At 45.3% G+C, this 27,766-nt stretch overlaps 4 protein-coding genes across 7 annotated transcripts; 2 read left to right on the forward strand and 2 right to left on the reverse strand.

Moving 5' to 3' along the window:
* The first annotated feature begins 2,685 nt into the window (after positions 1–2,685).
* On the forward strand, positions 2,686–7,838 carry LOC121186113. The gene is made up of 8 exons (XM_041044746.1): positions 2,686–3,026; positions 3,759–3,871; positions 4,299–4,402; positions 4,669–4,843; positions 4,942–5,050; positions 5,810–5,895; positions 6,019–6,089; positions 6,336–7,838. Exons 1-8 carry the CDS (start codon positions 2,709–2,711, stop codon positions 7,772–7,774), a joined length of 2,415 nt encoding a protein of 804 aa, XP_040900680.1. The 5' UTR covers positions 2,686–2,708; the 3' UTR covers positions 7,775–7,838.
* Positions 7,839–8,393: 555 nt separating this feature from the next.
* LOC121185541 (aldehyde dehydrogenase, mitochondrial-like) lies at positions 8,394–16,348 on the reverse strand. Its single transcript, XM_041043759.1, has 13 exons — positions 16,155–16,348; positions 14,245–14,349; positions 13,959–14,099; positions 13,699–13,778; positions 13,374–13,485; positions 12,052–12,180; positions 11,461–11,574; positions 11,215–11,317; positions 10,081–10,265; positions 9,833–9,997; positions 9,366–9,523; positions 9,058–9,172; positions 8,394–8,882 (listed from the first exon to the last, which is right to left on the reverse strand). Exons 1-13 carry the CDS (start codon positions 16,269–16,271, stop codon positions 8,850–8,852), a joined length of 1,557 nt encoding a protein of 518 aa, XP_040899693.1. The 5' UTR covers positions 16,272–16,348; the 3' UTR covers positions 8,394–8,849.
* Positions 16,349–16,774: 426 nt separating this feature from the next.
* On the forward strand, positions 16,775–20,683 carry rbm42 (RNA binding motif protein 42). Its single transcript, XM_041043763.1, has 12 exons — positions 16,775–16,871; positions 17,469–17,525; positions 17,801–17,936; positions 18,103–18,172; positions 18,362–18,433; positions 18,702–18,856; positions 18,966–19,136; positions 19,288–19,422; positions 19,620–19,737; positions 20,037–20,134; positions 20,338–20,434; positions 20,542–20,683. Exons 2-12 carry the CDS (start codon positions 17,470–17,472, stop codon positions 20,652–20,654), a joined length of 1,221 nt encoding a protein of 406 aa, XP_040899697.1. The 5' UTR covers positions 16,775–16,871; position 17,469; the 3' UTR covers positions 20,655–20,683.
* ppox (protoporphyrinogen oxidase) lies at positions 20,258–26,582 on the reverse strand. 4 transcript variants are annotated; one of them, XR_005894370.1, is made up of 14 exons: positions 26,453–26,582; positions 25,670–25,756; positions 25,071–25,205; positions 24,725–24,840; positions 24,329–24,461; positions 23,870–24,014; positions 23,450–23,643; positions 23,155–23,215; positions 22,714–22,832; positions 22,487–22,600; positions 22,077–22,226; positions 21,833–21,875; positions 20,486–21,728; positions 20,258–20,299 (listed from the first exon to the last, which is right to left on the reverse strand). XR_005894370.1 is itself a non-coding variant. In XM_041043761.1 (14 exons), exons 2-13 carry the CDS (start codon positions 25,751–25,753, stop codon positions 21,592–21,594), a joined length of 1,431 nt encoding a protein of 476 aa, XP_040899695.1. In that variant the 5' UTR covers positions 25,754–25,756; positions 26,453–26,582; the 3' UTR covers positions 20,258–21,373; positions 21,568–21,591. The 4 variants fall into 4 exon arrangements, 3 of the variants coding, with proteins under 3 accessions (XP_040899695.1, XP_040899694.1, XP_040899696.1); XM_041043761.1 differs by having other exon boundaries at positions 20,258–21,373; positions 21,568–21,728; XM_041043760.1 differs by having other exon boundaries at positions 20,258–21,728.
* Between the last annotated feature and the right edge of the window lie 1,184 nt (positions 26,583–27,766).

Genomic DNA, 27,766 nt, shown 5'->3' on the forward strand with positions numbered 1-27,766 from the left:
ACTCCGCCCATTGTGCGTTCGCCACGTGACCCGGAAATCAGTCGAAGTTCACGGTCCCCGAGGTCTCTAAAAAAAAAAAAAAAAAAAAGCCGCTTTCCTCGATCCGGGCATTTCCCCGAAATCAGGACGCTGTAATGGGCCATGTTCTCCGATATACGACCACTCCACCGCTACTTTAAATAGTATTTTGGGTTTCAGTTGATACAAGAAGAATTTCAGTTTCATTTCATTTTCATTTTTTTTTTTTTAATTGTGAGACAGTAGTTTGCACCAACTCAGTAGAACAATCCATGTAACCTGCACAACCACATAAACAGATGGATGGTGTCGATGTCCAAAACAGTGAAACTTAAAACTTTGTCACAGTAAAAGCATCAAGATTATTATATTTCTTTTTTAGTTATTTTACTGTTTCAGGGTAAGAGCTTAGACTCAATTTTTTTTACCCAACATTCCCCCATGAACAAGCACTTGGCGAAAGTGGCAAGGAAAAACTCTCTTTGAAAAGAGAGAAACCTTGAGCAGAACCAGGCTCCTGGTGGGTGGCCATCTGCCTCAAACAGTTGGGTTGAGAGTCTAAGGCAAGGTGGGGGGGGGGGGGGGGGGGGTTGAGGTGTGTAGTTAGGGATAGGGTGGGGTTAAATTTGGGGGTGGGTGAGGTGGAGGGTAGGAGGATAGAAGAGTTAGGAGTAGGCGTAAAGTTTGGGAGGCGGGGGGGCTCCAGAGGAGAGACTCCAGGAGGCAGGACTTTTCCTCCTGATGGAGGTGGCCTGCATCTGTTCAGCCAGGAGACGGGACCTGTCGTCCTCACACTTGCACAGTGCCTTTTCCAGGTTCTCTTCAGCCTGGGCCAGTACACTTTTCACTTTGGAGTTTACTCTGGCTAGGTATTTGAACTTGTCCATCTCATTCCACCAGTATATCTTTTCTTTCAGCAGAGCTTTTCCGACCGGTTCCTCCTTCTCGCCCATGATCTGCTGAAACTCTGCCTGAGGTATTAGAAGGGGACTCTCTTGTGTCACATCCTTGCCAACTTGAGACTGGACTCTGGTGTTACCAACAGGAAGCTGGTGCTGGACTGTTGTGGTGTCTGTCTGCAGACAGTGTTTCAGATGACACAGCTGCCTCGGTTGATGTCTCTGCTTCTGTCTTCTGTGCAGACTGTCGAGGAAGGGTCAGTCCAAACACACAGCTGGCTTGACGGGTCGAAGACATCTTTTGAGGCTGGGTCTTCTTTTTCTTTTCCTCCTGTCCCTCCTGTCCCTCGTTTGTTTGACTTTTCATTTGGCCTCTTTGCAGTGGAGGAAAATCTGCATCATCAAGCTGCAGGCCAGACTTCAGCTCAGCCACGTCCTGGAGATTTGTCTTCGTCCAGGGCTTGCCTGGCTCGCTGCCTGCTTCCTCAGTAGATTGGGGCATTTCCTTTCACAGTTGGCTCTTTGGTGATGATGATGATTCTATTGAACAGCTCGAAACTGCTCATTTAAAAAAAAAAAAAAAAAGGAAAAATGAATGTGAACTGTTGATTTTGGAGTCTGTTAACTTAGTTCAAATTTTTTTTTAAATGTGAACTAGTTCACTTTAATCTGTATGAACTGAACTTTAAACTAGTTCTTGTTTAGTGTGAACTTGCACAACACTGATTATGACAGGCGGAAGAGGAAGTAGTTCCTACCAACTGGGTATCATATTCCGATAGTACTGTTACTTTCCACTGTGTTCCTGTTAATGATAAACTACACATTTACCCAAGATTCTTAAAATATCCATATTTTAATATGAGAACAGATTCTATAAAATAAATATCTGGTATCTCAACTATTGATATTTCAGTATTGATCCGCCCACCACTACCATGTATGGGGAGTGGATGTAACAGACTGACAGGTGGACGATGTGAGGCTTTTCACTGGGTGCAGATGAAGCAAGCACTGACCCAGTCCTGAGTATATCCACCTCCATGGTAGACCAGCTGAAGTGTCCTCTGAGAAGGCCTAGGGTAAGGCTGATTCAGTGGCGACAGGTGAGGCAAGAGGTGTGATCCCACTGTAGAACCTGGTAAGTAATACATTAGCTGTGAGTATTAGCTACTCAGCTACACAGGCCTGAATGAGCTAGCTGGTGTCATTTTGCACTGCCCCTCTACTTAGCTAATGTTAGTTACCAGTAAAATACTTGACGTTATTGTGAGCATTATTTCATTTAGCCTTGATCATACCAGGAAGTCCCACTGAGACTAAAAAGATGGTTTCCAGAGCTGCCAAAATGAATGACAGCAGAGGTTACACAATATAAAACACACAATACAGTAGAAATACAAAGTGATAAAATATATCTTACAATTAAAAAGGCCCTAAGTCCATTTTTCAAGTGGAATTTGAATTTAGCACATTATTTAACATGCTGATAAAATATCTGTACCCGCCATACTGCGCGAGCCCAATCAGCAGGGCCGCAGGTGTGATAATGACTGAGACGCTACATGAGATCAGACCAGAGGAGACTCTTCACCGGTCTCCTCTTGGACTTCTGCCCCTGTCCCCGCTGCTCCTGTTGTTCAGATCATGTCGAAGTTCGTGTGGCTTCTTTGGACATTGTTTGGTGGTACCTTAGGAGGTCCGGTTCAGCGCGCGACATGGTGGGAAGCGGAAAAATCGGTATGGACAAAACAGGATCAAGGCTCGCGGCCCTCATTCTACCACCTGCCCATGTTCCGGCACGCGCCGGGGCCACTTGTAGCTCCAGAGCTTTTCCGACCGGTTCCTCATAAAACATTGCTTCCACCCGGACTGACCGCGCTGCTGTTACCGCCAGCAGAACAACGCACGAGCGTCCCACAAACGGGTGCACGCGCTGTGGAGGTCTGGTGCGGATACGAGACAATCTCTGTGCGCGTGGACCGCTTCCAGCTGCGAGCCTGGACCGTTCCATCCCTGTTCCGACTGGGCTCGTGCGAAGCCAGCAGGATCAGCCCGCGCTTCCTGTATTTCCACTACAGACTGACAGAGTGCGGAGGACAGTCTCAGGTGAGGACTCTACCGAATCAGCTGCAGGTTACAGACTCTCACACTCACTGTCTTACCTGTCCAGGTGTCCTACCGTGCTGATAGATGTAGAGTTACTCTGGTGGGCGGACAGACATGCTAACAGGACAGGATTATTATTATTATTATTATTATTGTTATTGTTATTATTAGCCTAGGAGCTGACAAACCCACTTCTTAAGATATTTTGACTGTGTATTTTCCCAAGGATCATTTGAATTTCTTTGAAATGTTTTTTTTTTTTTTGTGGGGTAAGTGCTGATATTCAATCCAGATATATAAAAAGTAGACATTACTCCGTTGATTTATAATTTTTTGACTATTGCAAATTCAGTGGTTTTATTTCATAGGTAGATGTTGTTTTCCTGTAGTGGTTTGTTTCATACTAAATTAGAAAACCATAAAGTGAGTCTGGGCTGATCCCACCTGAAGCTGGTTTATGCAGGTGGTTGCAAATGGATTGCAACATTCCCAGGAGTATATAAAAGAGTGCAATCATCATTCATTTGATCATGAAGCAGTTTGATGTGATGGTGAGATCGTGGAGCCCTGCTGTGTTGGATTCTTCAAGTTTGTCAGAGTTGAGAACAGAAAAGGAACCGTTCAAGCCGAGAAGTGGATGAAAAGACAGTCAAATCTAACTTGATTCCAATAGTTTTAAATGTAGATGGAGTGTGAAATGAATTCATATTAAATCTAATTCCTGTCTCTCAGGTTGTTGGTGGTCAGCTGGTGTATGCCTATTCACTGTCTTATACTCCACCTCCACAAGGCTACGTCATCAGAGTTCTACCACTTAATCTTCCCATCCACTGCCATTACAACAGGTAATTATTACACCTCACACTCACTGTCAGCAAAAGGGCTGTCTGTCACTACCCATCCCGAACTTCAGTGGCCTCCCCAGTCTCCAGACCTGGACCCAGTAGAACACCTTTGGGAGGTGGTAGAACAGGAGATTGGCAGCTTGAATGATATGATGAATCATGTCAACATGGAGCAGAAACTTAGAGGTTTCCAACATCTGGTGAATCCATGAGAGTAATAATAAAGTGCTCATTGAACACTTTGTTATGTATATTTATTCCTTCTCACAACCTTTAACCAATGACCATCTGTTCTTAATCTGGTAATAGAAAATCAATTGTTAAATTGATATCATTTATGATGTATGTTTTTTTTATCAGCCTCTGGAGTGATGCAGTAGAAAAAAATGTCTCATCTGATTCAGGTTTGATGTCTGTCATGTCTCAGGTTTCATTACTCTTATCAAGTTGGCTTCAAACCTCAAGTCCAGCACACAGTCCTTATGAAAAACATTAGGAGTAAACTCAGCTTCAGCCTCACTGTCTGCAATGGTAACTATACGCTCATCATCAAATCTCTTCCTGTAACTTCAAGTTGAATACATTTGAAAGTTATTTGCCAAATTATCTTTTTTTTTTTTTTTTTTTTAAATGTATTAAAAAAAAAACTGGAAAATGAACTAAACTTTCATGTAAACATGAAAGGGTTAATCCAGCCATTGTTTGCTCAAAACTAAATACAAATGCAGCTTTAGAAAAGGGAATTTGCTTTGTTTTCCTTGAGCATGTATGTCTGTTGTGTGTTTGTGTGTTCACAGCCCAGTGGGAGCCCCTCCCTCCAGGCCACTGGTTCCTTTTAGGGGAGCCAGTGTATTTTGTGGCCCAGACAGGAGCTCTGTTGCCTGGGGAGAGGCTTTATGTGGACTCATGTTATGCCACAAGCTCCAGAGAACCAAGCAGCACACCCAGAGTGGATATTATTACTAACTATGGGTGTGTCTCTAGTAAAAAAAAAAAAAAACATAATCATACGAATTTCTTAGAGAATTGGCTTGTGTCTTGAGAGTTTGTGCTCTGATTTTTGATTGCAGCTGCATGACAGACAGCAGGAGGGAGGGCAGCAGCTCCTGTTTCCTGTGGGGAGGGGGCAGCATGCTAAAGTTCTCCGTTGACTCTTTTCTCTTCAGATCAGTCTCACAAGTAAGAGCAAAAATCATTCTTATTTGATATCCTACCACAAACCTAAAGAGCCTGTACGCTCCGAAGTGTTTCACCTGTTCTTGCTCAGCAGACCTCTGCTCAGTATGAAGCTCCTGCTGAGCTGTGGAGGTAAGTTAGCAGGACCAGTCAGGTCAGCCTGCATGTGTGCACACACACACACACACACACACACTCATAAGAAGAGATGTGTTTTACCCTGGGTTCTCAGGGTATGTGGGACAGCAAGGGGCTGATGTATGACAAAGTTACCCTAAGATCTGCTCAAGGCAGCAGTGTCAGAGGAACACAACATCTCACAGCTCAGTGTCAGGAGCAGGTTCATTTCTTACACTTTGCTATATCATGCATTAAATCATCCAAATTAAAATGGCAGACTTAATTTTGAACAGTTTACTTTTTTGACATATTGATACAAAAATATATATAAAAAAAACATCAATGTAAATACTATTTACATTTATATTTACTAGTATAATTAGTTCATATATAGTAGTATTGGTAAAATGATTTAGTTTAGGTCTAGAGGATTTTCATCACTTCGCTTGTTCCCCACAGCTCAGTGGAAGCACTGGGCAAGATGCTGATATAAGACTAGAAAAGTGCTATATAAATGTCATTCCATGTACCATTCCAGACATCTCCCCACGGGCCAGCTCATGTTACGTAAGACAAACCGTTTAGAGTATGACTCTAACAGTGTACTGTGGCTTTTTACCTGCTCTTTGTGTCTGTGTGTAGGTGCTGTACCTCCACTGTTCAATGTCAGTCAGTCTCACCACTTCCAGCACCTCAAAGTCCTGCAACTACAACAAAGCTGCTGGCAGGTAAGTCACTAAATAAACCTTCTTTACAGGTAGAACGCGGTGGGTACGTTAATGTAGAATAGCAATACAGAACCAGAATGACAATAAGATTATAAAATCAGATTTGTTGTTTCATGTGTGTAGGTGGGAGGAGCTGGCAGCCCCACCCTCAGTGTGTTCCTGCTGCGAGTCCACATGCTCTGACATACAGGACTGTAAGTTCTACTCTAATTCACACCTCAGCCGCTGCAAGCACATGACGGGTGTAATAAATGATCAAAGAAAAACAGAATTATACAAATAGTAATATGATATCTATAATAGTGATGAGTTCACAGTATGAGCATCTGTATCCTTGAAGACAGAAAGTACCATTATTGTTGTTTACAAAAGAAAAAAAATCCCTCACCATCTTTGGCATTAAATGAGACTTTTCTCATCGCTGTCTGTTTTCTCTGCAGCTATCAGGAACACAGTCAGCAGTCCAGGCTGGCTCATTGGACAGAAAGGGGAAGAGAGACAGAGGATGAGGGCGCTATCTTTTCAAGCAGAGGAGGGAAGAGAATGGCTGGACCAAGAAGAGAAGAGCAAAGAAGGAATGGAAGAGCACCTTCAGGAAGTCCAGGCTTTTCCACAGGACACAGAAACTGTCAGCGGGGAGGAAAAAGAAGAGGCCGTACTCATGAAGACCTCTATGATCCCTGCTGAGAAAAAAGAATGGAAGCACAGTACTGCCGTGATCCAGCAGGGAAAGAAGGAAATGGAGGGTGAGACAGAAGAGGTGCCTGTGGAGAAGGCAGACAGCCAGCTGAAGGAGTTATCAACAGATGGCATCTTTCTGTCTGACCAGACTGGACCAGGAGGAAATGAGACAGCCGGGGCCAGGGAGGAGGTGCCTGTGAGCAGGTTATCCAGTCACAACAGAAGTACTAACGCTTCAAGAGATGGTTCTGTCACCACCACTATGACCACAACAAATTCCAGTTTTGGTACTGATCATGATGAGACGAGTTATCACAGCTCTGCTGCAAATATTTCCACAGCTGTTATTCCCAGAATTCATCTTTGTCCTGATGGTGATGAAATGAGTTGCAGTGTCACTAACGGTACAAACAAGAGTGAGAAGGTTAGGGATAGTGCTGGACACGGTGCCATGCATGCTGCTGCTGTCAGTACAGGGAACATCACCCCATATGATGTTAGAGCTCCACCTGGTGCCAGTAGATCTGGTTCTGCTTGGGGTTCAAGTGTCCACGAGAGTCAGTTTGACAGTGGACAGGAGACATTAGCTGGGACACATTCTTCCACCGCTAACTTTGAATTTAACCCCCCTGGTTCTCTTGATGTCAGAAAGTCAGAACCATCCACGTCTGTTCACAAGTCAGAGGACACAGACTCTGACAGGAGACCAGTGGGAGCGGGTTATTCTGTTTACAGTAAAGGGGCAGATGGAGATGATGAAATGCTTCACAGTCTACAGCTCAGAGGGTTAGACCCAGACCAGTCTGCTCACACGGCTGGGCTCCGGAGCCCCGTCTTTGTACAGGAGTTACTTGGTGGGTCTGATTTTGATCCTGGAATTGAAGAAAGTGAAGCTCTTCATCTGAATCAGTTTACTGGAGAAGTGAGGACAAAGAAAGACGCACAAGCATTTTCTGGGACCATGATAAGGCCTCACAGAGTCAGTTCTGGTCCTGTTAGTTCAGAGCAAACGCATCAAGACAGCCCCATTCATTCTGCTGTGGTCACAGTCGTTACCACCCTGCAAGGCTCAGAGAGCAGCCAGGTGACCGACAGGGAGTGGGCTGAGCTGGTGCCAGGGTCGGGCCTGCAGAGTTTGGGGTTTGTGGTGGAGCAGCCCACTGAGGTGGGAGGAGAACTGACAGAAGGTTTTGGATGACTTCTGTTAACGGGCTTTATAAAGGTGTTGATGTTCCCACAAAGCAGTACTGTGACAAAGGTGTGACTGGAAAACCAGAATCTAGCTCAACAACCCATCAATAAATTCCATCTTCCATCGATCTGTGTTTGTCGGCTGGTCCACTGCTGTTCACATGTAAGTGATAAAAATATAAGGCTCCAGCAGAAAGTGCAGAGCCACAGATTGTAATGTTGTTTTAAGCAATAGATCTGCAATTTCTGCTGGAGCCTTTCAAAAAAATGAGAACCGTTCCATATAGAACCTTTCCTCAGAGAGCATGAACAGCTGTAGAGCCTCAGAACTCAGTATACTGTCACATATGCAGAGTTCTCATTAGGTCATGAAGCATTGTCACAACACTATGTTGTAGCATCTGTATTTGAACAAAACCACTCACCGCAGCGTCGTCTCACTTTGAGTGTCAACATCACTAAAGACATAACAATGAAATCAATCTTATTATTTCTGCATCCAAGTTGCTCCATTAAAGATAACAGTGGAATTTACACTGTTACCATTTTCCAAATTCTGCTCTCTGCAGTTGTCTTGCGTCACATTTCAATAAAAGAGAAAAACCAAGAGCCTGTGGTGCAAATCAGACATTTTCACTGAAGCATTTATTCTGAAAAATCATTAGAGTCCACAGATTACAAACAGAGACTGTGACTTTTTATGATTCAACTCAAAATCAGAAGGGAAACTGTACTGTATGGAGAGAACAGTCAAGAACACAGTTTTCTAGACTCTGGTCTTTGAGACAACATCAGTCGTGTGGTCAAATTTACTTGTAATTTTCAGCTGTGAAATTTGGATTTACTCAAGATGTAAATGTTAAGCAACATTTACTCGGCAACAAAGGCTCCACACAAGCTGGAAGAAGAGGGACTCCTCCCTGCTTCAGTGGGGGATGTGCTGTGCATGTAGTGACAGGAAGCAGTAGAACTACACGACAGATCGCAGAGCAGTATCTCGGGTTAGTGTCTCCTCTCAGCTGCTTCTTGGTTGATAGCTACCAGCTGCAGACTGGGCGGGCGGGCGGGCGTGATGCACAGGTTTAAGAATTCTTCTGTGGTACCTTGATGGTCACCTGACAAGACAAAAACAAGGTTCTCACTCTCAGGATTATAAGACGTAAAGAATATTTAATTAGTGGTTATGTATCTCAGCATGTAATCATTCAAATAAACACCAACCCAGTACTTGTCTACTTGTATTAACAAATCTCACTGCTATGTTTACGGATTGTGAGAGGGACACTTTACCGTCTTGACTTCAGTGTAGTTTTCCAGTCCGTACTCTCCGAGCTCTCTGCCGTTACCTGACGCCTTGTAACCTCCGAACGGAGCTTGAGCCCCAAAAACGTTATAACAGTTAACCCTGCAGAGAAACACACACACACAAACACACATTTAAAATAACCACCTGAATGTAGCTGAAAAGCATCTGTTTAAAACTAAAACCACTCAACAGCTCTCAACAGACGCTGATCCTGCCTCTTCCTGTCTCTCTCTGTCTGTCTGTCTGTCTGAATGCACAGACAGACAGAAAATTTCAGCAGTAACACTCTCACCAGATTGTGCCACCACGGAGTCCATTGGAGACGTAGTTGGCCTTATCGATGTCCTTCGTGAACACAGCGGCTGCTAGACCATATTTAGAATCGTTGGCTCTCGTCACCACCTCCTCCATTGTTTTGAACTTCAGGATCTGCATCACTGGACCGAAGATCTGCCACGAGACAATACGACAGAAAACAAAACTGCTGAATCGCCCTAAAATCAGCTCTATCGATAACTGACAGAAGACACGTGAGGAAAATCATTTAGCAAACAGAACATTTGCTGAGATTGTTAACTGACTGTGCGCTAACCAGCCAGCAGGACTACCATCAGTCATTATGACACAGTAAACACGCTTATAAAGAGAAAATATATAAAACAACAATAATATAATTAACATTGTGTACTGTATTTCACTTTATTTCTTAGTTTGATTTTGTTCTTATTTTGCCATTTTAAATCTTGGGGACTGTCCTACCTCCTCCCTGGCGATGGTCATGTTGTCCTGGACTCCTCCAAACACAGTGGGCTGGATGAAGTATCCTCTGTCTGCAGCCACTTGTCCTCCGCACATCAGCTTGGCTCCCTCTCTCTTCCCACTGCTGATGTAGCCCAGAATCTTGTTGAACTGCTCCTGGTCAATCTGGACATGTCATCACAGAGGGAGACATGTCATCACAGCAGGCTGTGTGTGTATGTGTGTGTGTGTCTCTGTGTGTGTGTTACCTGAGGCCCCTGCTCGGTCTTTAAGTCAAAGGGATTTCCCACCACTCGTCTCTTAGCTCGCTCCACACTCCGCTCCACAAACTCGTCATAGATGTCTGCCTGGACGTACGTTCGAGAGCCGGCGCAGCAGCACTGGCCTTGGTTGAAAAACAGGGCGAAGTGGGACTGCTCCACGGCTTCTGCCACTGAACGAGGGGACGAAGACAAGCTTCACTTTTCACTGGGAAAATGTTCCTTTTAAAGTGAGCCATGCTAAAATACTTTCCCGCACTGTTGTGTAAGTCCGTGATTCATGGGTTATTGAAAAGCAACGGGCAGCAGGTGAAAGGGTAGAAGTGTACTGGGAGTGTGACAGTACACTGTGACAGGTGTGTTTACAGGTACAACAAAAGATTTTCAGCCACACCTGACAAAGCTTGGGGGACAGAGAAATTGCCTTTACATGAAATGAAGGACAACATGTATATATATATTTTTTTTTTTTGCAAATTCATTAAAAAAAGAAAAACTGAAATATCACTCTGCTGTGACGCTTGAAATGTAGCTCAGGTGCCTTCCATTTCTCCTCATCACCTTTGACATGTATCTACGCCTCGATGTGAGCCAACCTGTGGTAAACTCAACTGAATGGACCCGATTTGAAAAGGGACACACCTGTGTATATATAGTCTCATGGCTGATACGTCTTATCAGAGCAAAAATCAAGACAAGAGGTCAAAAGAACCACCTGCAGAGCTCAGAGGCAGGACCGTGTCGAGGCACAGATCTGAGGACGCTGCTTGGAGTTTGAAAAAAAAAAAGCACCTAAAGGACTCTGAGACTCTTTGGTCTGATGAAAATATCCTTAATGAAAACCCTGTCCAGAGCATTCAGGACCTCAGACTGGGCCAGGAGTTCACCCTCCAACAGGACAATGACCCTAAGCACAGCCAAGACAACGTAGGACTGGCTTAGGGGACAACTCTGTGAATGTCCATGAGGAGCCAGAGCTCTGATTTGATCCCAATCAAACATCTTTAGAGAGACTGGAAAAAATGGCTGTCCATCAATGGACCCCATCCAACCTGACACACACACACACACACACACACACACACACACACACACACACACACACACACACAGAGTACGTACTGTTGGCGTCAGACAGGATGATATTAGGGCTCTTTCCTCCCAGCTCCAGAGTGACTTTCTTCAGGTTGCTGCTGCCTGAAGCCTGCTGGATCAGATGTCCCACCTGATGGACACAGACAGGGACAGACAGAGAGGTTATACTCCAGGTAAAGTGACTTTATTTATGGAGACATCAGTTTTAAAAGTCCATTTATAATATCATAAGAAAACCTTATGATAAAAGTGAGCTTTCAGACGCTGTCGTACCTCTGTGGATCCAGTGAAGGCAATCTTGTCGATATCCATGTGCTTTGCAATGGCAGCACCAGCTGTTGGTCCCATGCCGGGAAGGATGTTCACAACACCTTCAGGGAAACCCACCTGGAAACAGAACCCAATCAATCAGAACCCAGCCAGACTGAACCCAGCCAACCAAAGCTAGAGAACATTTTTATTATCACTGAGGACATCAGCTCAGAGTATAAAAACAAAAAAGATTTTTGACTTTTGACTTTGAACTTGTAACAGCCTGATGATCTCAAATATATGAGGCTGATAAATGGCCCAGTATTAACAAGCCTGTCATAAACTGGGGAGCTAAAACTAAATAGGACTGTGACCTTAAGAAGCAGAAGTTCATGAATAAACAGGAAGTCAAAGTTTCTTTACTCTGATGCAATGGTGCCTCTTTTCTTCTTGGTAAAACACAGCATGTTGAATTAACGGCAGCTGACCCATAAAGGGTGTGTGAAAAGAATGAAAAGATGGGCTTAATGTTCCTGTGTGGAACAGGTATGATCATTTAGATTTTCCTGGTGAAGTCACATTAAGTGATGGAAAAAAAAAAATTAAAAGTACCTCTTTAATCAGGCTGGCTATATAGAGAGCTGAGAGTGGAGTCTGCTCGGCAACTTTCATCACCACAGTGTTACCGGTCGCCAGGGCAGGGCCGAGCTTCCAGGCCTGCATCAACAGAGGGAAGTTCCACTGCACAGAGAGAAGCAGAGGTCAGGGGTAAAGGCAGGGTCACACCACACCTCCATCCCAGAAATATTCACTCTATCTCCCATTCACTTCGATCGAGGCCCGTGTGTGACAGACCGGGACAGATCACACTGTAACATGCTGTAACATGAACATTGGATTTCTGCTGTCACCTCATGGAGTGTTACAAACTATTGTGCATTGTTTGTGCATCTGATAAGACTTTGAATGTTTTATTCTGCTGGACTCTCTGGTATCTTAAACTACACACACCCCACACACACGCACGCACACACACACACACAGCCCCTGCACTGTTTCCAGTCTGAATCTTATGACAGCCAAAGTGTTATTTCACCGAAATGAATAAAGAGCTTTCAGTTGTTCCAAAGATCTGATACCACTGGCTCCTGCTTTGATTCTTTAAAGGGGACAGTCTGCAGGAGGACAACAGAGCAGTCATTAAAAGTAAAACCTATAAGAGGCTTAAAAGGTCTTTTTCCCCTCCTTCTATCACACCACAACACTCATATGCACACACACACTTCTATCTTTGCCTGTGAACTGGATGCTTTCCCAGAGCCTCTGGTTTAGAATGACATGGCCTTATATGAGCCCCTGCCTCTTCTCTTCCGTCTCTGCTCTGCTGTGATCTCTCACTGTATATCAGTTGGTCAAATTCCAAAACAATGAGCCGTATACAGACTTGTGAGCAATTCAGTGGCACAATGAAAACCTGAAGGACGTGCACAGAAGTGTGTAATCATGGTGTGTGTACACACACAACTACAGCAAGTGAACAGCTACTGCAGAGGTGTATGGGAACACTGCTCGGTGCAGACATGATCCTAGAGTGAGCAGCAGCCTCCAACTGGAGGGAGAGAAACCTGATTCATTTCAGCACAGAAATCTAACCTTGACTCTTTCATTTACATTTCACTGTTATCGAGTCAGGCACCTTAATATTTGTTTTGCTCTCCAATTTCAGTTCTAATCGGACTGTAGCTTAGCAACAACCATCAGGACCTCGCAGCTCCTCTCTGTCTCTCTCCCTCACTGTTCAGTCTGCAGCTCGTCTCTCCTTCTCTGTGTGCATCTGATAAAACTTTCTCAGATGTCATCTGTGCAAAAATCTTTCTTTGTTTAGTCAGTAAGGAAAAACAAAAGTTCCTCTGAACATAAAACACCTCACTCACCGGTATGATCTGTCCACAGACTCCGATGGGTTCGTGTCTGGTGTAGCAGAAATAATCTCCGTCGATGGGAATGGTCTTTCCCTCCCATTTGTCAGCCCAGCCTGCATAGTACCTGAACACAACACAACTGGTTTCAGCACACGCTACGTCGGCTTACTGATGAGATTAACCACACAACTTGATGAAACAGTATTGTCCACCTACACTGAAGGCGGCTGAAGGCATCAGTAATACAGGCTGTATATTTGTCTGATTCCCTGTGGCCAAACACAGCACATAGCAAAGCTTTAAAATGCCATAAAAGCCTGTGCTGCCTGAATCTTACCTGAGACATTTGACCACATTGGGCACATCCACGGTGTAGGAAGCAGCATATGGCTTCCCGTTGTCAAGGGTCTCCAGCTCCTGTGGCAACAGCACAATATCAGGTTTGCATGTATAACAGTATGATTCAAGTGATCAGTGTAAACAGTGAACCCTGTGTGTGCTCATGTGAATATACCAGATGGTAAAGATTCAAGTAAAGACAGACCTGTATACCCAGAATGCTCTTTGGTAGTGTTTGGACATTCAATAATAACTCACAGCAAGGTAGGCTGCATCCCTCTCAATGGCGTCGGCCAATCGGCTGAGCAGCAGGCCCCGATGAGAGGCGTCCATCCGTCGCCACGGTGACCCCAACTTGAAGGCATCACGTGCTGCCTTGACCGCCTTGTCTACATCTGCCTGGAAATATTAACAACACAATGCGATTCACTTAGCTTAGACATTAGCTCTGTGGCTAACAGCTGCATAAATGCTCCCCATCTTCACTGGGACAGAAACAAATGTTGAATTTAAGCAGCCGCTGTGCATCAGAGAGTTTGTTCACCTCGTCAGCCTCTGCAACTTGACAGATCACTTCACCGGTGGCCGGGTTGATGGTAGGGAAGGTTTTCCCACTCACTGCATCCTGCCACTCATTGTTGATGAACAGCTGAAACGTGAACACATATCGTTAGAAGGACCGAGGTTTACACTTCATTCACAGCTAAAGAAAAACTTTACTGCCATTATCATGAGACAGACATTTTTACCACTTCTCAATTTTATTTTTTTCATGAAATAAGAAAAAAAACTGCAACTGCAGGTCTGACCTCTTTCCAAATAAGGAGGGAGGTCAGGTTAGGAATTTCCACTCCTGAGGTTTCTGCACTTTCTCTGGTTCTAGAGAGGCTGTGTGTTCTTAGAGAACTCAGGCCGAGTCAGGTTTACTGATGTGGGTCCAACAAAATTCTGATCATATATGTGATACTGTCAGCAACTACTGATAGTACTGTAACAGTACCATAACAGTACCTACAACAAACCTGACAGAATACAAATATAAGGGAGAAAGAATCTTCTGAACACTGATAATAGTTAGAGTAACAGTTAAATGGGCTACATTTCAAAGCCAGTTCACCCCAGTTAAGTCTTGTCCCACATACTTTGAGTGCTCTGGTTTTGTTTAGTTGTGAGATTTCAGTAGCGTCACTCAAGACCATCCACACACATTTTGTTTTTCTTGGAACAACGAAAAAAAAATCTCTGCAAACTTTTCAGACAGTGTGTTGTTTAGATTTTTCTGATTCTGGGAAACCTGCCAGAAGAAACCTAATATGCCTGAATGGAAAGATACCATCAGAGGTGACAGAGAGAATATGTTTTTTTGTGATAGTAATTCAGGTGAACTGGCCCTTTAAGCTTCATGCATTCAGACCGCAAATTATCACAAAAATCCTTCAGATGAAAAACAAACAAAACTTCTTAAACCATAATTAGTGCTGAGGCTTAAATATAAATAATAATTATACATATGCAGGAGACCTGTTGAAGGCTAGAAAGCGGACTTGTCCCCACAGTTCAATCGTTTAATCTGGGCAGGTAAAGTGGAAGAGCAGGTCTAGCCTCTCTCTCATTACCACCACTGAGATGCTCTTCTTGAGCAAGACCACAACTCCTCCAGCAGCTAGTCAGTGGTCACAGTCTCTGACCCTGTTTACTGATATCTTTCCCATAGATCTGGGACAGTGAAGCAGGCAGCCTCTGCAGCATTAGGTGAAGCTGATGAGACCGAAGAAACTAAGACATGATCAGTAGTAGGCTGTGGAGGGATCAGAGCCCTGCCCTGGCACTGAAATGGTCAGAAAGGCTGAGCATCAGGTCGTGTTTACCTGATATTTACCTGGAGTCAATAACAGGAGTCAATAAAGAGTATTTTTGTTCTGTAAACACCATAAACTGAAATGGCCAATTTCTACAGGAATGAAACTCACGAGGACGCGCTGTTAATCATTACTCATTACATAACCTCACCCCACCATGTGAAGATTATCTCTGCCTGGGAGGATTTCGCAACACGGGTTTTTTTTCTGCATTTTTTTCTACATTCATCAATGCAAACAGACTCAATGCTGCATGCTGCGGTTTAACAAACCAGTCGCAACCCGTCACAAGAACCAGATCAACAGAAAGTCAGAGGGTCTGGATCCTGGACCTCAGCGGAATCTCGCACGTTTTCGAAGCCAAAGCAAATCTTTGGTGAATCACTTGAACAAAAAAAAAAAAAAAAAAATCATAGTCACTGTTGGAGCAGAGAAACTTTAACCCCCCTCACTGGTGCTGTCACACTGTCCCTGCAAGCTGCTGCGGACCACGGCTCCGCCGCGCACCGATACACACACTTGTTGATTACGCAGTTGGCTAATGTCCAACATCACGCCATGCACTTGAACTCGTCGTGACTCTCTAATGTTTTACCTTGTTGTAGTGGACCTCGGGCTGGGTGTTGGGGACTGGGATGGCCGCAGCGGAGTAGTGACAGACCGACAGGCGACTCAGTCCGGGGAGAGCCCGAGAAAACACGGTACGGAGCATGGTGCTTCCTCCTGCACGCCGAACACAACCGGAACAGTCTGCGTGTAGTCCAGACCGAGGCTCTATAGGCAGGCTGGCGAGGGGGGGGGGGCAGATCTGGACCTCCAGTCCCGCCCACGCTTTCTACGTCATCGTCTAGGTCGCAGCCGATCCATATGAACAGGAGCTGCTGCAGCGGTGTTGCTATGCGATCACATGATCACACAGCTCACCTCAAGCAAACAGGTGCTATCAGCATGATCTCCCACTCACAGTCACACCTTTCCTCCTTCATGTTCAACACTTTTTTAACTGCTGCTTTAAAGAAAAACCCACTGTTTAAACTCTGCTGGCCTCCTGTTTTATTTCGATTTTTTTGCTTGATGGTCCTGGGCTCTGAAATATAATTAGTTGTGATGACATTCTCAGTTTTTATGAATAAACTGCCAAACAGCATGTCTGACAGTGTCACCATGTCTGACCTGACACAGACAGTGTAACCCACTCCAGTCCAGCAGGTGGCAGTAATGCTGATTTGCGAAGAAGAGGCCGGAACCACCAATATTGCAACTACTAGTACAACAACCAGGGTGCAAGGAGCAGGACGCTGTCACTAAGCAAGTATGTCCACAACTTGTTCAGAAGCTTGTTAATAATTATTTACACTTTCTACATGTTTATTCACAGTAGGTAGCCAGGCTAGTTAACAGATGCATAGAAGTCAATGAGCTAATTTCACCGCGGTTAGCATTGAGGTTAGTGGTTAGCTGGTTGATACAGTAGAGCTAGGTTAAATGCTAGCTTAGCTAGCTTCTGGTGTGCTAGCTAACATTACTTAGCTTAGTTTTAAAGCCCGGTATGTTACGGTAGCTTGGTCGGCGAATGGGAACCATTCATACCGAAAGCGTGTATATCATAGATGAAGGTAAGCGTAGTAACTGATAACGTTCCTGTGTGATTATGTAAAAACCGTTAGATGAAGAAAGGTGAGGCTTTCCCCTGCAAACACTATTGGTGTTACTTTCCAGTCTCCGTCAGTTCAACGATATAATGTAGCCTTATATTTTTTTTTAGCCCAGATGATAACAGTGGAGTCTTTTGTAATGAGGTTGTTGTATCTCTTCGTCTATCTACGAATTCATTTATTCTATTGCTTTGTATCTTAAGCTGTTTGAGCCTTTGTGTGGCTGGTCTCTGATCAGTGTTTTTGTCTCATAGCATGGCGCTCAAGTCAGGAGAGGAGCGTCTGAAGGAGATGGAGGCTGAGATGGCTCTGTGAGTACAACTGCTTCTAAGGATCTGTTCACTCAAATCATTAAAAAAAACACTGTCTAACTTACCTATCTGAGCTGTTACTTGTTAACGTTACTTGTTAAAGCATCTGTAATGACTGCAGTGTTGGCACTGAAACGATTTCACTACAGTCCAGTCTAGTCACAAAGTATGATGAGTGTTCAGTAGTCTAAAAATAAAAACTGGTGATGTTCTGACCCCTGTTAAAATGTCTGTCTTTGGACTGTTTTTTTTTTTTTTTTTTTTTTTTGCTGTAGTTTTGAGCAGGAGGTTCTTGGTGGTCCAGTACCAGTATCAGGAAGCCCGCCTGTTATGGAGGCAGTACCTGTAGCTCTAGCTGTACCAGCGGTTCCGGTGGTGCGACCCATAATTGGCACCAACACCTACAGACAGGTATGTACTATTTTAGTAGTATGTGGATGATAATGCACTGTCCAGGCTGCTCATCGTAGAGTCAGAAATGTAAAGACTTAGATGCACTGTTTTAATGGCTGATGATTTTCCTCCTGTGAGGGTGTCTCCTGTCTCTCTCACACTCTGTCTGTCTCTTCTGTTGTAGGTCCAGCAGACGTTAGAGGCCAGAGCCGCTGGTTTTGTTGGTCCCCCACCTCCAGCCTTTGTGGGACCAGGTGAACATAAACTCTCACAGGATAAGATCCTGTGTTTATAATTGTCTCTTAGTGATGATCTGACCGTATTTTAACACTCTTCACTTTCTTTTTCCTGCCACTTTATGCACATCATGCTGTTCTCTTCGGTTGTTTACACTCGAATTACACACTAATTTGCACTCACTGTGCGTCTTATGTCTATCCCAGTCCCCCCAGTGCGTCCTCCCCCTCCTCCCATGATGAGACCAGCCTTTGTCCCCCATATCCTGCAGAGACCTGGTAAGGTTACCAATTGGTTACTGGTCTAGTGAATGAATGTATGTGGGTGTGGTATTGCTATTTGAAATGCCACTACCACACTGTATACATATACATGTGATAAACAGCCTATAGTTACATTAAACATTTAAATTCATATTTTTTTAATCTCGTGTTCAGTAATATTCTTACTCTATATCAGCTGTGGTACGTTAAAGACTCTCATCATCTGTCTTCATTCACAAAATGGATTTGTATACATGTGAATGTCCTAACACTGTGTTGTTAGGTGGTCAGAGGCTCCCCATGATGCGTGGCCCCCCGATAGCGCCTCCTCTGCCTCGGCCTCCTCCGCCTCCTCCCATGATGCTCCCTCCTTCCCTGCAGGGTCAGACGCCTCCGGGTGCCTCTCAGCCCATCCAGCACATGGCTGCTGGGCCTCAGGTCAGAGCTCTAATGATGCTGGGCTGGACTTACTTATTATTTTCCACATTATTTGCCTCGTATCATAAGTTCGTGTGCCTCCCTGTGTCTGTTGGTGTGTCTCACTCAGGTCAGTGATATGGTCTCGATGGTGTCAGGCCCGTCCACGAGACAGGGAGCCTCGCCCTCCATCAAACCGACACAGTCAGTCATCCAGGCAGCACCGACCGTGTACTCTGCTCCTCCTGCCCCTGTTGGACACAAAAGAATTGACGTTAGAGCCCAGAGACAAGCCAGAATGGTATGTGCATTTTGACTGACGTCTCACGTCAGGGTGCTCTGCTGCAAGTATTCTGTTCTGAGAGAGAGGGAATGAACGTTGGAGCTGCTGTTGGAGCATCAGGTCGGCAGCTCATTAGCCAGTCTGACTGTGTCTGATGTGGATCTTTCAGGAGGAACTGGCAGCACGCGTTGCAGAGCAGCAGGCAGCAGTGATGGCAGCGGGTCTACTGGACAAGAAGGAGCGTGAGGACAGCAGCGCCGTCATTGGACCCAGCATGCCTGAGCCTGAGCCCCCCCACACAGAGGTACCTTTGAGCAGCAGTCCTCTTTCTGGTGTTGACTCTGAAGCTCTTATGAGTTCCTTCTCAAAGGATTTAGTAAAGATGGACGGTGCATTTGAGAACCACATGTAATAACGTCTATTGCTATCACAGCTGAAAAAATTCAGTACATCATATGACTTGAGCATGTGTGTGTGTGTGTGTGTGTGTGTGTGTTTCAGCCTGTGGAAAGTGCTACAGAGGACAAGAAGAAAGCAAAAGTGGAGAAGGTGAAGAAGTGTATCCGTACTGCAGCAGGGACCACCTGGGAGGATGCCAGTCTGTTGGAGTGGGATTCAGGTACAAACCTCTGCAGGGACTGGAGGACTGAGACAAGGTCTCCAGTTTAAAGAGCCTCAGACGCCCAGTAAAGAGGACTCAAGAAACTGTGATGTGCGTCTTAGATTTCAGCATTTGGTCAGTTGTTCCCTCACAAAGGTCACATTGAAACAGTGTCCTCTGTTGTTGTTACCATGGCGCCCTGATCTGCCTGATGGATTATGTATGCCAGAGAAAAAAAATGTGATAGGTATGTGTTTTTCCTGTTTACCTGCTGCAGGATGACCGTAACGTGGTCTGTCCCGTCTCTCTTGTTGCAGATGATTTCCGTATATTCTGCGGTGATCTTGGTAACGAGGTCAACGATGACATACTGGCCAGAGCCTTCAGCAGATACCCGTCTTTTCTCAAAGCTAAGGTTGGCTTGTTTTTCTTCACTGTCCTATAATCACTTTACGATGGAAGAACATTTTACTCACCAGTCAAATGGCAATGATGATATTATACATATACATATCTGTAACGGCACCCTCACATCATCCAGGAGACACTCATTTATTCAGGTTTTTCCTTTGTCACCTGTCTGAATGAAATCAAAACAAAAAATCCGTTGTCCATCAGGTGGTGAGAGACAAACGTACGGGGAAGACCAAAGGCTACGGCTTCGTCAGCTTCAAAGATCCAAACGACTACGTCAGAGCCATGAGAGAGATGAACGGTCAGTCTCTTTACACACACTAAAACTCCTCCACCTTCATGTCTTTCTTACCATTGACTCAGTTATGTTTACAAATGGAAACCCGCTCACTCTCTGTGTTTGTCCAGGGAAATATGTCGGCAGTCGTCCCATCAAACTGAGGAAGAGCATGTGGAAGGACCGCAATATGGAAGTGGTTCGCAAGAAACAGAAAGAGAAGAAGAAACTGGGCCTGAGATAGTGTCTGAACAAGTGGGACTGTGTGTGTGTGTGTGTTGTTCTCCCCAGTGGATGTTCACCATTGTGTGAGAGCATGGTTATTATTTTAACGTGTCCACTCAGGAGGTGTCGTGAGACCGTCTTCGTGGTAACTTTTTTTTTTTTTTTTTTTTTTTCTTAAATAAAACCATTATTTCATTATTGTTGATATGCTTCATTTCACTGGACGTTGTTCACCTTGATTGCAGAGCTGCTGCTCGTTGTCCTTTTACTGGAACTGGGCCTCTGCTGCGTCTCCTGCAGTGTCTCCTCCACCAGCAGCACTCAAAGTCTCATTTTATTTCTATCAGTGCTTCCCAGCCTTCTTGGCTGACACACTCACACACTTCATGACACACTCTTGACACTGCATGGATTTACACAGCCTCTCATTATTTAGGCACTGTGATATTACAACACATTAACATCTGTCTCCGCGTTTTGACCTTTCGTCCACAAACTGCATTTCAGGTCTCTCTTTTTTGTTTTCAATCAATAAGTTCTTGTGTAGATGGGATGTTTCTGAAGAACAAAGGAGGAAAACCCCCGTTTTAATAAATACCTGTGGACATGTGGACAAGGCCTCGCTGTCTATACAGACCAGTGTTGACATTTCCAGGTGAAGCTGACCTGTAAACAACAGAGTCACCACAGGCTGCTGCAGGTGCTAGTTAAGAAGCAGGAGGCATTATGGGTAGAAAGATGATGGTTACTGGTGTTCAAGTGTGCAGTGGGCAGTGGTCTGTCACACGGATGACAATCACTGCGGAAGTCCAAATGCTGCGCTGAAAAAAAAAAGCTTTGGAGATGAATCCTCAATGGGACACGAGCATCTGCCTTCATGCCCCCAAGATAAATACAATGTTATTATATGTGTACATCTGCAGGGCAACACTTGTTCCAGTGCTGAGCCACTCCCATCAAACTACAGTCCCCAACAACTCCTCTACAGCTGTCCGTCCACTGAAGATGACATCATTCACTGACACGCCATCATAGGAGGAGCCAATCAGAGACAGCGAAAGATTATTCTTCCTTATGAAGCTCCGCATCGACTCTGGAAAGACAGACAGACACACACACACACACACTGTGAAACCATATTTCACTACAGTGTGTACATGTCTGATCTTTAGATGGGGTGTGTAAATCCATACTGACCTACTCTCCGAAAGTGTCCTTGGTAATACTGAGGTATACAGTCCTGATGAGAGAAAAAAAAAAACCCCATGTCATCACTGTTACAACATACCAACAAGGTATTTAAGCTGCAGTATTAAAGGCCAGTGACACATGATGACTATCAACATCAAGATACAACTTCTAACAACTTAAGACAGAGAATCCTGTGTGTGTTTTTGACACGATTGTATTAACTGGTTTGGAGATTACAGTCCACTCATACCTTTTGTAGTGTCACCCGACTCCAGCTGGGTGCTGTGGTGACTCCCAGGTGGCTGCGCACCGCCTCAGTGGCTCTGGCTAAAAGACGCTCCTCTGTCACTGCTTCTGGGGCCCCAAACTCTTCCTGGAACCAGGCCCCGCCCATCATCACCTAGAGGAAATAGTCATATGACCTTGGGTCAGAAGCGCTTTTTAAAGCTGCAATGAACAATATTATAATATGATCAATGGATCAAATGATCAGGTGTAATGTGTCCAGCTCCACACAGACACAGGAAGATACGGAGCTGCTCAGAGCTCCTCTGTATTCACCAGCTACAGAGCCACAACACTCACAGGGGTTTATGGAGCTCAAACCAGAACTGAAAGCAGTGTGTGTGTGTGTGTGTGTGTGTGTGTGTGTGTGTGTACCGTCAGTCTCGTAGTCGGTCCATTAGGCCTGTTGTGTTGAGGGAAGGGAACAGAGTCGTAGACGACCCCCAGCAGACCCCGATCCTCTGATGATGGAACCAGGTGACCAAACCCCTGACAACACAGTCCCAGAGCTGGTTGGATGCTTTCATCACTACTGGTAAATATATCAGGACTGTCCTGATGCTGTGTGTGTGACAGTGTGTGTGTCCCACTGTAGTTCTCACCGTTACAGGCAGGATGGAACCATCGTACTCCAGATTTACCACAGCGACAGTTACCGTGGAGATGTCCTGTAGCTCCTGGATGAGAGGCTGACAGGAGGACGGCAGGGCTGAGGACAGGGCTGGGGGGTGGGGGGGGGGGGGGGGGGGGGGGGGGGGGGGGTACATGGAGAGAAGTCATGACTTCATTCAGGGCAGAGAAGTATAAAGGCAGGAAAATCTTTTTTTTTCCTTCTGTTGTTCTATTCACTATTTTGTAAATGTTTATCATTTAGATTTTAGGTTAAAATGCTGAAAAAACATTTTCATTGACACCAAATACAGTAAACATCCTGCAGCAGAGGTTCCAATGAGCTGAGTCCCTGCTGCTCATCAGAGGACGTCAGTAGGGCTGAGGGCCGAGAGCCTCTACATGCCAGCCCTAATCCGTTAGCCACTACTTACCTTTAGCAGGAAGAGCAGAGATGATGTGATCAGCTGATATGACTCCATCCTCCAAATGGATCTACACATAGACACACACAGACACATATTCTGAAATCTGGAGAGAGGAGAGGTCACATCTTTTTCTCTGATGCTGGTAACTCTCATCACTCAGCATGAACTCAGGTATGGCCCTGTTAGCAGCTGGTCTGGACCTGGCAACAAATCATTTCTCCCCTGTGCTGAACCTGCTAACTCTGAACATCACGTTCATCCTGTCACGTTCAGGTAAACACACCTCACTGTCCTCACTAACCTTCCATCCAGAGGCTGAAGGACAGATGTGTTTCACAGCTGCTTCTCTGTGAAGCTGGACTCTCCGGCTTTGTTGTAGGTAGTCAGTGATGGATTCTGGGAAGGACTCAACCCCCCTTCTCAGGGACCACTGAGCCCACGATTCTTTAACAGATCTCTGAGCCAGAGGGCCAGGGGGGACCACCGGAGCCGGACCTGCAGGTTTGCACACATACAAGTTCAGTTTGATAAAAACAGCACACACATTCCAGGAAACACAGAGCTGTGTGAGCTTTATTTCAGATGAGCGTCTATCTGCCCCCTGTACGAGTGTATTATGTTCCTGCATCCTCACAAAACGAAATATGAAAATGAAACCAAAAAAAAAAAAAAAAAAAGAGAGATGAACACGAAAAGGACAGTGAGGTGCTGGAGTGTATACCTGAGCCCAGCAGCAAGCCCAGTGTCAGGGAACCTCGGCTCTGCTCGGCGTTGTATAAAGGAGGAAAACAAGATCGCACACTCAACTTCCTGCAGTCTCCTGCAAACACACCGCGACACAAACTGTCCACAGCTATGTCTGCCAGCTACACACACACACACACACACACACACACACACACAGGAAGAAGGAAGGAAGAAAATGAAAATTCAACACAGCAGGTTTTCCTGTAAGACAATGATTCACAGACCTACAATCAGATAATCAATAATGAAAATATTCAGCAGACACTTCCTGTTCTCTGCCTTCACGGCCAACATGACACCAATGACAGAGGTGTAACATGTAGAAAGCAGCGCTGCCCTCAGCTCACGCTCTGGTTCACACATCAGCTGGTTCACAGCTGGACGTCAACAAACAGTCTGACTCTAACAGAGAGTTGAGGGACCTGCCCCTCACCTCCTTTCCCAGCCTCCTGGAAACAAATGAATGGACAGACTCGTCCTCCTCCTTGCTCCTCTTCGCCAGTATCTCCATGGCAACACTCATGATGAGGGGACGAGAGAAGGGTGGGACTGTCCGCAGAAGTCCACTGAAGCAAAGATGGAGAGAGACGGGCAGATAGAGAGAAAGAAAGAGAAATAAACGGATGAAGTAGAAGTAGGTTAGTCCTACAGAACTCACTGAGCTCACAGGTAAAGGTGGACACATACAACTGGACCATGTTAAACTCAAAGTTTTTTTTTTTTTTTTTGGTCAAATAATTAAATACATATTTAATGTCATTTAACAACAACAACAATCATCATCATCATCATCATCATCAGAAATGTACTGTAAACTAGTCAAACTGACCTCACTCCTGAGGGCATCCTGTGCAGCTGTCTGTTGACGTACAGGTATCTGTTCTTGGAGGCCACGTGACTGTAGGTGACCGGCAGAATCTCTCCCGCAAGACCCAGGTCCTCCACCTACACACACACACACATACACACGTCTTACTGTCTTTGTGTGGACAATCACTGACATAATACATTCCCTTACCCTTTCCCCAAACCTAGCCTAAACCTGATTCTAACCTGAACCCTAAAACCAGGTCTGAACCCTCAAACAAATCCTTTAAAAATGCTGCTTCATCAGCCAGTAACACAGAATTAAACAGGCCGACTGAGACGAAGCTTCAGTTAACCTCTGAACTCACCATATTGAGTGTGTTGCGTCCCACCGCCCCAGCAGGTCGAATCCCTCTGGGTCCATGTTCGAACACCGCTCCATCTGACCTCCTGGTGGACCACAGCCAACCTCCGAAACGGCTGCTGGACTCTAAAACGATGACCTGGAGAAAAGAAGAGACAAACTCTGAAAGCTGCTTCGGCAGGATTTTTTTTTTTTTTTTTTATGAGGACTAACAAAAATACACAGACAGATCCACAGAGGGAAAACTCATGTAGTAGAATGTGGAACTGGAGCAGTCCAGGTAAAACTCTGTTTACAGGTCTCTAAAATATCCATCAGACAGCTGCAGCTGATTAACTACCCTGCTGCTCGAGTCCTCACGAAGACCAAGGCAGTGGATCATATCAGCCCAGTAGCCCCAGTATCTCGGGGTCACCGGGATCATGAGGCAAACAGTGACTGAAGCTCTGCTCATTAAGACTCATGTGAACCAGTCACTGGGAGACATGTCCCAGCTGCTGCTGTTTAAAGACTGAGTGACGTTCATGTTCGCAGAGCTGGCTCTGCTGTGGTGGTCCAGCTAAATAGTGTGTGTGTGTGTGTGTGTGTGTGTGTGTGTGTTACCTTGGTAACCTGGGGGCTCTTGCACAGGTAGTAAGATGCTGCCAATCCCCCAATCCCCCCTCCAAGGACTGCAACAGTCCTCATTGGCTAAAGACAGAAAGACATAAGGAAATCACATCCAGTCTAAAGAGTCAAGGTGTGTGTGTGTGTGTGTGTGTGTGTGTGTGTGTGTGTGTGTGTGTGTGTGGTCTGTAGCTGACGTGCTGTCACAGGGTGTGACTGGTAAAGAGGTCTGTTGATAGTGATATGAAAAACAGTTAGTTTATCAACTGTCAACCGTCTGTCGGTCTCAGCCATCCGTGCAACTGTCCAACTGTCCACAGACAGCAGACAGCCTCGGACTGACAGGAGCTCCAGGACTCTGCTGCGTTCTAACCCACAGAACCACACCTGACAGATGTTATATGAAGCGAACAGTTCTCACTGTGGAGCTGTGAGGTGTAATGTTTCAATGATATCACTCCGCCGTCTGAGAACCACAGAAGGTTCTGTAATCTAGACCCTGACATGTTCCAGACCCCCGTGTCTACAGCACCGTGACACCACCACCACCTCCATGCAGTTGCACAGGTTCTTGTGTGGACTTTGGTCCTGAGACCAAAACCCAGACCGAGGACAGAGTGGAACAATGTGAAGGAGATTAATAAAAAGAAGCGGAAGCCTCTGTGAGCACACCTGTCCGCAGGTGTGCCTGTCAGTGTCGGAAACACACCGACACTGACCGAGGCTCCTTGACGTTCAGTCCACAAAGAATCAGACTGGGTAGAAACGTCCAGGTGTTACCTTGATATGTGACGTAATACCGCAGACAGGATCCGCGTGCTTCTGTTCCCGCTGGTTCCGACACCAGCAATAAATATATCACCGCCTCTGGCCCGACTCTTTCAAAATGAAGTTCACGGCTCATCTTCCTCTTGATGTTTCATGGCGTGTGACACACGATGAAAGGAGCGTTACCGCCCCCTGCTGGTGTGGAGTGTGTGATACATCTGAACCGACAGTAGGCTTCCGGTATCACAGAGAAGGTTCAGCTTCGTCTGGCTCTCTGTGGGTTTCCTGTCCTCGCTGAGCCTGATGGAGGAAGAGTTCTTAATTAAGAGCAATATCATCAGAAGCATGAGAGGTTCTGATCCTCTGAAATGTGCAGGTTACCATGGTGACGTACCTCAACCTCAACAGTGAGCATGGTACAGACCCCTGCTCCGGAGCATACCGATAATGGTCAGAATCCTGACCTGTCTGTCTCTGCAGGTAAAGTCGTTCAAACAGAACATGACATTATGTGAATGTTTTCGTCAGTGTGTCATATTCAGAAACCTCCACCCTCAGACTATTATGTGATGTAGCTGGTTTGATGCTGGTATGATGCCATTATGAGCATCAACACATCTTTCCGCGCGTCACCCTGAGGCCTGTGCTATGAAGCAGGATCTGTGGTTATCGCGGTAACTTCAGCTTTAACTCGACGATGGTTCACTTCTTACCGGGTTACATCACCATGGTAACTGATGCTGCACGGCTAACCTGCTCCTGAGCAGGTTAACTTCAGAGGATCAGATCAACCTGTCAACAACCCATCTAATGGAAAACCGAGGCATCATTCCTACAGGACAGGGACAAAAGACTTTCCAATGAAGCTTTAAATAAGATTTAACTTTTTCTTTTTACCTGCTTCCAGTGTTACATCATTATGATGTTACTGTTAATACTATGCTTGTACTTATTAGAGTAAATCCTCAGTCTGACTTTATCAATTGTATATTATTTCTAGTTTTTCTATTTCAGTCACGTGATCATGCTGTTTACATTTCACCTTGTTAAATATCACCTTTGCATGTTGCTATAACTGAAGTTTCATTTTCATACTTAGTATTTTATTCATGGTTTTGACGATGTAATTAACACTCAAGAGTTAACGGAGCCAGTTTATAACCAGCTTCATGGTACAGGTCTCTGGTCTCTGAGTGTCCACCTGTCCATTCAGACTCTGGTGAACCGCCTTCTTACCGCTACTGATCTGTTCTTCATTCCCCAGCTTTGAGCCTTGTCCAGAACAAGTGGTGTCTCCGGACGAGGCACCCTCATCAGGGACTCCTG

Source organism: Toxotes jaculatrix, chromosome 8, assembly GCF_017976425.1.
Source record: "Toxotes jaculatrix isolate fToxJac2 chromosome 8, fToxJac2.pri, whole genome shotgun sequence".
Lineage (NCBI taxonomy): Eukaryota > Metazoa > Chordata > Actinopteri > Toxotidae > Toxotes > Toxotes jaculatrix.

Excerpts from the sequence above, each read along its gene's own strand:
- LOC121186113 (XM_041044746.1), top strand. The coding sequence starts at position 2,709 with ATGTTCCGGCACGCGCCGGGGCCACTTGTAGCTCCAGAGCTTTTCCGA. Across the intron at positions 3,027-3,758 it reads AGTGCGGAGGACAGTCTCAG|GTTGTTGGTGGTCAGCTGGT; the intron begins GTGAGGACTCTA and ends CCTGTCTCTCAG. Across the intron at positions 3,872-4,298 it reads ATCCACTGCCATTACAACAG|GTTTCATTACTCTTATCAAG; the intron begins GTAATTATTACA and ends GTCATGTCTCAG.
- rbm42 (XM_041043763.1), top strand. The coding sequence starts at position 17,470 with ATGGCGCTCAAGTCAGGAGAGGAGCGTCTGAAGGAGATGGAGGCTGAG. Across the intron at positions 19,423-19,619 it reads CTGAGCCCCCCCACACAGAG|CCTGTGGAAAGTGCTACAGA; the intron begins GTACCTTTGAGC and ends TGTGTGTTTCAG. Across the intron at positions 20,435-20,541 it reads AGCCATGAGAGAGATGAACG|GGAAATATGTCGGCAGTCGT; the intron begins GTCAGTCTCTTT and ends GTGTTTGTCCAG.
- ppox (XM_041043761.1), bottom strand. The coding sequence starts at position 25,753 with ATGAGGACTGTTGCAGTCCTTGGAGGGGGGATTGGGGGATTGGCAGCA. Across the intron at positions 22,601-22,713 it reads GTTCCATCCTGCCTGTAACG|GGGTTTGGTCACCTGGTTCC; the intron begins GTGAGAACTACA and ends CTGTGTTGTCAG. Across the intron at positions 21,876-22,076 it reads GTCGGGTGACACTACAAAAG|GACTGTATACCTCAGTATTA; the intron begins GTATGAGTGGAC and ends TTCTCTCATCAG.
- LOC121185541 (XM_041043759.1), bottom strand. The coding sequence starts at position 16,271 with ATGCTCCGTACCGTGTTTTCTCGGGCTCTCCCCGGACTGAGTCGCCTG. Across the intron at positions 14,100-14,244 it reads AAGTTGCAGAGGCTGACGAG|GCAGATGTAGACAAGGCGGT; the intron begins GTGAACAAACTC and ends TAATATTTCCAG. Across the intron at positions 8,883-9,057 it reads ACTACACTGAAGTCAAGACG|GTGACCATCAAGGTACCACA; the intron begins GTAAAGTGTCCC and ends TTGTCTTGTCAG.